Source organism: Triplophysa rosa, linkage group LG18, assembly GCF_024868665.1.
Source record: "Triplophysa rosa linkage group LG18, Trosa_1v2, whole genome shotgun sequence".
NCBI classification, from domain to species: domain Eukaryota; kingdom Metazoa; phylum Chordata; class Actinopteri; order Cypriniformes; family Nemacheilidae; genus Triplophysa; species Triplophysa rosa.
Window position 1 is genome coordinate 7,745,631 of NC_079907.1, and position 11,017 is coordinate 7,756,647.

An 11,017-nucleotide genomic window follows, 5' to 3' on the forward strand; every position below is an offset into this window, starting at 1 on the left:
GCAGAAAGTCTTATGATAATTACATTTGTATAAATTATTAGTTTCTTGCTCAAATCCTCATTTGCATCATTAGTGCCAGAGAAATATGAGGTTTCATTTGGTCTCATTCAGCAGTGATTCAAATGATTTGTGCTCCAAAATTTAGCAACAGCCAATCTGCCAGTTTAGGTCACCCCAATGCCCAGGTCTTGTGACTTAATTGGCTGGCAATGTAAGACCCTGCCCTAATTTTAGTTAAGGTTCATGCCATCATATACTGCCATACCCACAAATCCTCTCTTACCTGAATGGCACTTAGGCTACACAGATTGAATAACCCCACGCACACTATTACCTTTGCATCCTGCAACAGAGCCTGTCGCCAGGCAACATGAGTAGACTTCCTTTCACTTGCTTAAAGAGAGTGAGATCATTGCGTTCACAAAAGTCCCAGGACTTTATCTGATGGATCAAACAATGACAAAAGGGTTGACCGTGTATGTAGAGGTAATGGCATGGTTATTACAAATCCAAAAAATAATAATAATAAATATTTATTTTTAAGTCACGATTTTTCAAAACAAGAAAAGAGATTTGATGTTCTTTCTACATTGCTGGAATGTAGATGAAAATGAGAAATTATGTGGCTGCAGCATTAGTGTAATGTTCCTCTGCTATAAGGAGCTGCAATTATGATCGTATCTACAGTTACGGTTTCCTACTGCTAGAAAAACATCTCTCGCCCGGGCTGTTTAGTTTTCATAAGGAAAGCAAGTGGCCCACTGTTTGCTCTTTTTTTTAGCTTGGCTGGTGGTGATTTGTCCCAGGAAAGCGCTGGGACATGGTGGAAATTATAGAACAACTGAATCGAGCATTGTGAAGTTTGCAGACATGCACCATATCAGTTCAGGGGCCTCTGTAATTGCTCCGTGCTGTCAGGCGGTGTTGTTTTGTGTTTTTCTCCAGATGTTTGGAAAGTTGCCACTGTAGTTTACGTGTGCTTAAACGAAATAAAGAACACTATAAAATAATTAACTCCGTTTTTCTTTTCCCTTAGCTTTGGAAACTCTTTTAATCATCAAGGATAGACGTAACTTTTGAACCTTTCTTAGTAAAACAACTTTTAATCATTTCAAACGAGTCTGTTCATAATAAAAATATACATCTTAACCTTTTGTGTTAATGTAAAGCCAGAAACATGCATTTGCTTATATTTATTTAATGACACCTGTTCAGCAGAATGACTGATGTGGGAAAACTTCAAAGCACTATTTAAGCTTTCTAGCTCATGACATGGTAAATTAATTTGGATGACAGTACATTTGACACAGCATTTAAAATAAAACGATTGTGTATTTTTTTATTTGTGCAAAACTTGATTATTCATGCTATATCAATATCAGCATGATATGAGAATGTTCCACAAAATATTTGGTTCTTTTCATAGTAAATATTTCTTCTTGGTACTCTCTGGACTTTTGGTTATTGTTTTAAATGTTCCAAAACTCTGTTTATTACAAGCTGTTAGGTGAAGACAATCTCAGACTCTTGGAACCCACTGTATATGTGTAATTTGTCAAGAACACCGTGCGCAAAAGCGCGGCACAATGACCACATTTTTTGGGAAGAAACGTTGTGCCATGTATCAGATAGTAAAGGACTTTATACAAGCCGTGCCATTGGCCGTAAAGTCTGTGATGTCATCGTTATATTTGTCGCGCTGTTTGTTCTTTCAGTAAGCGCGGGTAGGCGCTAGGCTGTAGAGCAGAGCGCAAATGGAAGCGCTTGGTGCTGCTGCGCTCCACGCGGGACGTGAAGTTCGGATACCAGTCTGAATGAATACGTTTCACTTCTCCACATCATGGGAGACGGTTTACCGTCCTTTAACTACAGCAATGACTCTAAACGCGCCACAGTGGATCTAACGTCTCCGGACATTTCAGAACAGTGGGTCGCTGGCATGGGAATGATCATGGGTCTGATAGTATTTGTTATTGTAGTGGGAAATATTCTGGTTATAGTGGCCATAGCCCGGAATCAGAGACTTCAGACGCTCACCAACGTTTTCATCGTCTCCCTGGCGTGCGCAGACCTCATCATGGGTTTACTCGTGGTGCCTTTTGGCGCAGCCTTGGAGATCAAAGGAGTCTGGATGTATGGATCTTTCTTCTGTGAATTTTGGATATCTGTAGATGTACTTTGCGTCACGGCAAGCATCGAGACGCTGTGCGTAATCGCAATCGACAGGTACATCGCCATAATCTCTCCATTCCGTTATCAAAGCCTTTTAACAAAAGCAAGGGCCAAGGGGCTGGTATGTGGAGTTTGGGCAATCTCAGCTCTAGTCTCATTTCCACCCATCCTCATGCACTGGTCCCGGGACAGCGAGGAGACGTCCTGCTACGACAATCCGGAATGTTGCGACTTCATCACCAACCGCGCATATGCCATTTCCTCATCCATCATATCGTTTTACATCCCTTTAGTAGTTATGATATTCGTTTACGCCAGAGTGTACAGAGAAGCAAAACAACAACTGAACAAAATCAACAAATGCGAAGGAAGGTTTTACAACAACGGTGTGAATAATTGCAAACCCAACAGGAAAAAGACAACAAAGATCCTGGCTTTAAAAGAGCAGAAGGCGCTGAAAACTCTGGGAATAATCATGGGAACGTTCACACTGTGCTGGCTGCCGTTCTTCATCGTTAACGTGATGCGGGTGTTTTGCGCACAGGTGGTGGATAAGGAGCTCTTCGTGTTTTTGAACTGGCTCGGGTACGTAAACTCCGCGTTCAACCCGATCATATACTGCCGGAGTCCGGACTTCAGGAAAGCCTTCAAAAGGCTGTTGTGTTGTCCGAGACAGGCGGACCGCAGGCTGCATGTGAGCTCGTGTGACCTGTCGCGCTGCACCGGAGGATTTGGGAACTCGATGGAGCAGAGCATGTTGGGCACATGGTCCGAGTGCAACGGCGCGGACAGCAGCGATTGCAGCCTGGAGCGCAACGCCAAACTGTCCCATTTGGAGTCACAGTTGTAAAACGAATTATTTTCAACGGAAAAGAGCCGAATAACTTTTGTAAACGTGAATACGTAAATCTAACTTTGTTTGCAAGCAAATGTTCTGCTCTGAAATTGAGATTTTTAAGACATCCCCTTAGATAAAATAGCCATGGTTTTAATATCGTGAACGCGTAATAATTCAAGCGTTTTTGCTGGATCGATTTCCTTTTTTATCACCACAGTTTAACAGTTTTACCCTTACGAAATTTAACCAAGGTTATAGCCATAATTTAACTATTGCATTAGTGAAGTGATCACAAATTTCTCACTGCCGCATAGCTTAACCATGAAAATTGTAGTAAAACACAAATGGTAATCAAACATTTCATTACACTTTTACTATAATAATACCATGGTTATTTTTTCAAAGGGTATAGTGAAACAATGGTAATATGTTGTTACCATGGTTTTACTATACCGTAGTTATACTGTGGTTACTGTAGTAAAACCATGGTTGAGCCTAGGCTACATAGTTTTAAAATAATGTTTTATTCAAAAATGTGTAATGTTCATCTTATTTTACCTCATACCTGTATGATGTCGAAATTGTACAAGGATGAAGTTGTTTACATTAAACAATTTGTTACAATGTACAGTATTTATTTGAAGCATTGTACAGCATATAAGTAAATGCTAAGTGATACAAAAACAACGTTAAATATATGTAATTTAAGTGCACCTTATTTTTGTCAAATGCGAGCTGCCTGTAGAGAAATAAGCATCTTGCAGTATTCATTTCTGTCAACAGTTAACGTTACGTTATCCCTTGTTGGTTTATCTGTAAATAAGACACGCGTATTTTGGGGGAAAGTTTTGTTATAAATATACAGTATATTGTCCCCAAGTTCAAGTTTTTACCGAAATAATTTATGTACCAGTGACTCCTGTGAAGTATTATTCAAAATCGATTATGTGGACGTCAAATTGCTAGTGTGCAATAAATGTCATTGTGAAAAGGCACGTTTCTTTTGTAATTGTATCACTAGTATGGTATTTTTTCATGAAACATGCTCACAGGTTTTCCTTCAATTATTTATTTGCCCAGGTTGAGATTTACATCTCAATATGTGAGTTGCCTGCAGCTGACTGAAGCTTAATACGCTTCTCATTAATGTCTACCAAAGGACCCCATTAGAGCCCGTCTTAAATATTAATGTGCGCTGGCCTCGTTTAGTTTGAGCTGATTGCTACAGTTGCATCAGTATTGGCTTTTCTACCATCCCAGAGCATATGACTGTAAAAGTAACACGAGTGTCGTACCACTGCACAAAACAGAGTATTGATGTGATTAAGATTCAAGTCACAATGTGAACGCAAAGCGTTAGGAAATTCTTCTAATTGTGCAATTTTCTGCACCAGTGGAGTGTCAGCAAAGAATTTAGGGACGTGACACAGACACTCAAAATATGAGAACTTGCTGTATGCTTCCATTAAACAATTAAACGTTTGTTTATTGGAATTTCCTTTACAGCTCATTCAGTTTATCGTTGTCTTCGCAGAAAATCTAGATATAATCAAATGTCGAATGCCTACGAGGAAAGCTTGCAGAAATTACATTTCATTTCGTCCACATCTGTGTGCTATTAATTACAAGGGGCCTGGATGCATGCTTGAAAATGCATTACTGCTCTGAGCTGTCCCCTGAGGGCACTCACTAAATCCTTGGTGTTTCGAGTCAGACGTGATCACCCAAACGTGTTTTTTCGTGATTTTAACAATCATGGGTAGTTTAGATGGTTAGAGTAAGGTTAGAGTTAGGGTAAAGGTTTCGTAAGACCGAGCACCCTTGCATTTAAATCTGCTTCCGGGTTGCTGGATGCAATATTGTCACGCACGCCGCTTCCGCTAATGAACCTTATTTTAATGTGATTACCTGCACTAATACGTCATAGCAGCGTTTAAAAATTGCAGCCCCGCCCACATCACGAATGTGCTCTTGGCGGCACGATGACAGAGTGTTGTTAACCACCATCGCTTGACAGGAACTACTTGTACAGGAGCAGACGTCAAACAACAGACGTGACAAGATAGGGACTTTTATGTGGAAACAAATACAATCGCTGTGCATGATGCCTTGGGTTTGTTTATCAGCAATGTATCTGTTTCAATAATCTGAATGCTTATTTTTAGTTCGTAATCATCAACCCGATGGCCCTTATGCAATGACCCGATGCACGTGAGCATGTGAATCAAATAAATCAGGAAAATCACATTGAAATCCCGATGGAGCTATGTAGAAAAGATAAGCTCTGCAAATGGTACATTTGCGTAGTTCAAAGAGGATAAGTGTCTATTAATAGTGAAGTGAATTGGTGGTGTTCAGAAAGTTCGCAGAGGTTTGACCTCCATCATACGTCTGTAGTTGACGTTAACGACAAACTCGGTCAGGAACACCAACGATCTTGAAACACGTTTCTTATGTCAGCCAATGGCCACCATTAGCACACCACCAGTGAGATAAAACGCGCTCATGTTTTCCCTCACAAGTTTGTTAACAGTTTATGCGGTCAGTCACTACTCGTGCATAACTGCCTTAAGAGGTGTTGAGAGAATGGCATCCACTTTATATAGGCTACCTGTGCAGACCTGGCTGACTTCCATACATTCCAGTGTTGTCGTTTCCAAGCCCTGTATCCACACTTGTGCACACATACATGTGAAGGGTGTGATCTAGGCTATGTCATGGCCTCTGAAACACTGTCAGTTACCAACCCAGTTTAATCCATGTTTATCAAACCCTTCATCTTGATGTTAATCAAATTTAAAGGAGCCATTCTTTTGCTGTTTTGGGGACTTTGATTATGTTTTTGAGTGTTTAACAGTGGATGTTCATGTTTCTAAAAAAAAAAAACGCTTTATAGTTCACATATTTTAAGTCTATTGTTCACCGCTGTCCCTCTTCTCCCAAAACGACTGGATTTCTTCCGGTCTATATAAAGTCCCTCCTTCCGAAACGCTCTGATTGGTATAGCTGACCAGGTCTGTCGTGATTGGTTCCCCGCTTAGAGTGTGTTTGAAGATGTCCCACCCATACCATATCAGCGAGATTCCGCTTCTCAGGCTGTTGTGATTGGTCGGTCCCCCTCTCGGTGCACGTGTATTCATAAGCTTTGGCTTTTAGCAATAGGGCTGTCGCGATAACAGACGATAAATATCACGTGATTTATGCACAGCTTTTGAGTGAAGTACGGGAAAATGCTGCTGCATCCGAAAGCCAGAGGGCGCTCTCGTGCGGAAACTCCAATAACGCACTGCAGAAGAAGACCATAACACGTTCAAGAATCTAGGAAATGCCTATGGACATCTTTTTATCACTGTTACTCAAGCCTCATCAGGTATTTTTATGATAATAAAGTATATTTATAATGATCATGTTTGACGGGTGTTGCTTTTTCAAATGCTTATAAGCGACTCAAAGTCGCATTGCTAGATCGAGCAGCATTTCCTACTGATCCCAGAGCCGTTCTTCACGGACAAGCGCTACGCATTAAAAAAATATATCGACACATTGCATATCGCAGCCAGCTTGATTTCAATAGGATTTAGTGGTATCGCGATAAAGTATCGTGCAGCCCTCAGTTAAAAACATGCGGATCGATCGAAGTGTAACGGGGTCTGCTAGGGCATGCGCATTCTTCTTTGTTAGAGATCGCGATTTTTTCCTACTATGACGAGGGAAATGACACCGGACCGAATGGCGTCACCGGTTATATTAATTAAATAACAGAAGCGTTAGTTTTGCCTTTTTATATTGGACCGGAGTTGGATAATAAAACAAACAGATTGACTAGGAGACATTTGCAAGCAGGACTTCAAAGGACGTTTCATAGAAGTGTTTTAGAGGTATGCGCGCACACACACACACAATATCAGTGTATTGCACAGAACAGCTTTCACAGCCGATGTTAAAGTCATAAAAAAGCTGTTATCTGACCGTTGGTTATCTTAGAATGTGTGTAGCTGAATTCTTATTACCAGCTGTAGGACTGTGATGAAAGTGAAAGTCATTAAGCGCGCAGCTCAGTCAAGTGTTTACGATCTCTGATAACCAAACACTACTGCAGCGGCTCTTCCTCTTCTCTAAGTAAGGCCTCGCCCCTTTTTTGGCGTATTCCTTTGGGCGGAGGTTAATAAAAGCACTCGGAATAGTGACATCATGTACCCGGGAAGTAGAGGGCTGTAGTCCGATTCCAGCCGTTCTCTGTAGTCCTTGAAAAGCGAATTCTGTTAAAATATCTCGCTTGGCACTGAACTTTGAGCTTTATCATTTTGCAGGTATTATGTATGCTCTAACAGCAACATGACACTAATTAAAGGTTGAAAATGTTATCGTGGGGAATGGGACCTTTAAATGTAATGCAATATGACTACTTACTTATAAATAATAGTGAATCATGTACTGAGAGTTGGTTACTACTGCATAATGATCATCAGCAACTTATTTTATGATGATGACTGCACAGATATAGAGAATGTGAAGCTGAGGTCATGCCCTATGTTGCATTGCAGTCATCTTGGGAGGATCTTACTCCACTGCTATTATTGTACCGTTACTTGTTTTGTTTAATATATGGAGAAATCGAAAGTGAGAGAACCATGGGCTTTTCCTGAACGACACTGCGCAATGCTGTTGCAGTTTTTAACACAGCAAGACCGACCTACCATAGCTATCTTTCCTAATCAAACAAGAAAAACAAAACACTGCATTAAATGAACTAGCAGCGATCCTCCCAAGATGGCGGAACATTCAACATGGCATGACGTAGCTTCACATTCTCATATTCTGCTTGTTACGTGGCTACACATAAGAAAAAAATCACAGATGACATTTTTGATATATCTAAATTATTACTCTTAGACATCAATGAGACTAAATAGATAGCAAATGGACATTTTTGTCTCCCGCATCTCAGATATTTCTTTTAAGAAAAAGCCTACTGTAGAAATCTCACAAATGTCTCAATTAGAGATTTTTAAAGAGATTTCCACAATGTCACAAACTGAGCAAATCTCTCCATTGATTGCGTCCAAGCCTGCAATCAAAATTATTGAATATTTCAAGATTAACGCAACTATTTTTCAGCAGATTTACTTAAATCATCATTTTATCTATACCACCTACATTAATTTTACAGATCAAAACTCTTAATGCATTTTAACATTTGTCTAATTTTTTCTATTTTTATAACATTAGGAGAAACACCTGAGAATATGCTGATACCTAAAGGCAACACTAGAGAACTCCTAAGCAATAACAGTGTAACCTGTGAGCAATTTTTCTCTGGGTGCTTACTGATTAAGTCAATAAATGGGCATAAAATATTAATTTGAAATTCTTATTTGGTGATGAGAATGAGACTGTTGAGACAATAAACTATAGCTTAAATATACACTTTACCAGTCATTACGCAAAAATATTTGATGTCAAAATGCTGCACCAATGAGCATCAAGTAGTCCTGTAGGTGAAAAAAAGTGCACTTCCATAATGTACTTAAAGTGCTCTGTTTTCACACACTAATATGGTACTTAATATACTCAAAATTAATCTTTAGTATTTCTTAAAATAATCTTAAATCCATCTAAGTGTACTCAACTGTGCTATTTTGAGACACCATGTAAATGAACTAAAATATGCTTTTAACATACTATCTCTGTATTTATTTGTTGTACTTGAAGTAAACTTGAAAACACTATTATATGAAAGATGGGTTCAAGTGGTAACTGAATACATTTTTAAATACAGAGATAGTATGTTAAAAGTATATTTTAGTTCATTTTCATGGTGTTTCAAAATAGCACTGTTGAGTACACTTACATGGGTATAAGATTACTTAGATGGGTATATAGAAGAGTACTAATGATGTACACTCACCTAAAGGATTATTAGGAACACCTGTTCAATTTCTCATTAATGCAATTATCTAATCAACCAATCACATGGCAGTTGCTTCAATGCATTTAGGGGTGTGGTCCTGGTCAAGACAATCTCCTGAACTCCAAACTGAATGTCAGAATGGGAAAGAAAGGTGATTTAAGCAATTTTGAGCGTGGCATGGTTGTTGGTGCCAGACGGGCCGGTCTGAGTATTTCACAATCTGCTCAGTTACTGGGATTTTCACGCACAACCATTTCTAGGGTTTACAAAGAATGGTGTGAAAAGGGAAAAACATCCAGTATGCGGCAGTCCTGTGGGCGAAAATGCCTTGTTGATGCTAGAGGTCAGAGGAGAATGGGCCGACTGATTCAAGCTGATAGAAGAGCAACTTTGACTGAAATAACCACTCGTTACAACCGAGGTATGCAGCAAAGCATTTGTGAAGCCACAACACGCACAACCTTGAGGCAGATGGGCTACAACAGCAGAAGACCCCACCGGGTACCACTCATCTCCACTACAAATAGGAAAAAGAGGCTACAATTTGCACGAGCTCACCAAAATTGGACAGTTGAAGACTGGAAAAATGTTGCCTGGTCTGATGAGTCTCGATTTCTGTTGAGACATTCAAATGGTAGAGTCAGAATTTGGCGTAAACAGAATGAGAACATGGATCCATCATGCCTTGTTACCACTGTGCAGGCTGGTGGTGGTGGTGTAATGGTGTGGGGGATGTTTTCTTGGCACACTTTAGGCCCCTTAGTGCCAATTGGGCATCGTTTAAATGCCACGGCCTACCTGAGCATTGTTTCTGACCATGTCCATCCCTTTATGACCACCATGTACCCATCCTCTAATGGCTACTTCCAGCAGGATAATGCACCATGTCACAAAGCTCGAATCATTTCAAATTGGTTTCTTGAACATGACAATGAGTTCACTGTACTAGAATGGCCCCCACAGTCACCAGATCTCAACCCGATAGAACATCTTTGGGATGTGGTGGAACGGGAGCTTCGTGCCCTGGATGTGCATCCCACAAATCTCCATCAACTGCAAGATGCTATCCTATCAATATGGGCCAACATTTCTAAAGAATGCTTTCAGCACCTTGTTGAATCAATGCCACGTAGAATTAAGGCAGTTCTGAAGGCGAAAGGGGGTCAAACACCGTATTAGTATGGTGTTCCTAATAATCCTTTAGGTGAGTGTATATTTTTTGTATATTAAGTACCACATTAGTGTGTGAAAATAGAGCACTTTAAGAACATTATGGAAGTGCACTTTTTTTCTTCTGGGGTGAGCTGGGTAATAAAAACAGATGAAAACACTGAATCGGAAGACATTTGGAAATACTTACAATACGTACAAAACTTGCGAGATAATCTCCCAAACATTCCTATCGCTCACGCCAGTTACTTGGAGGCATTGAGTTAGGTTAATGAATTCTCTGAGGGTCTACAGGGTTGATATGAGTGTCAGAGCATGTTATCTCGCCGGTGTGCTAAAAATAGGCAGCGATCCGAGTTTACGCAATGGCTCTTTGCCATGTACAGGGGGTTTTAAAACTGCCGTCTCTCAACACCTCCGGCAGACTCGAAATGCCACACAGGCGAGATGAATTTAAAGCAAGCAGGGTTTAACTTTTCAATCTATAACAAAAAGAAAAAAGTATAAGAGATAATCATCAGATTTACACCACTCCAAACTTTGTGAGATGAATTTTAGACGTGTACATGTCTTGACATTCTTTGGAAAATGATTTGCTTTACGTGTAAGGGAATTCTTAGACTTGGATGCATTTCCTATGGAGACAAAGCTTCTGTTTTATAAACATATTCAGCCATTTGTGTAAATATGTCTATTATTAGTGCAGACCGAAGCTAACAGGAAATGCACCACCTAGATTACTTTTCAAAAGTGAGTTTCCAGAACTCCATGTCCTGCGGCAGCACGCCTCAAAATATCAGTTGCTTGGGTCAGATGCAAAGCGCATTTAGAAATGTGAATTTAAATGAAGTATACCGACGACCCTTGGTTGCCCTACACTTGCACGGAGGAAACCGATCTAGTACTAAAACGCAAACAAAGTGTCT

The 11,017-nt window shown here is 40.0% G+C and overlaps 1 protein-coding gene across 1 annotated transcript; it reads left to right on the forward strand.

Annotated features, from left to right (window-relative positions):
* Positions 1-1,701: 1,701 nt before the first annotated feature.
* Positions 1,702-4,000, forward strand: adrb1 (adrenoceptor beta 1). The gene has a single exon (XM_057358502.1). The coding sequence runs from the start codon at positions 1,841-1,843 to the stop codon at positions 3,020-3,022; it is 1,182 nt and encodes a 393-aa protein (XP_057214485.1). The 5' UTR covers positions 1,702-1,840; the 3' UTR covers positions 3,023-4,000.
* Positions 4,001-11,017: the final 7,017 nt, after the last annotated feature.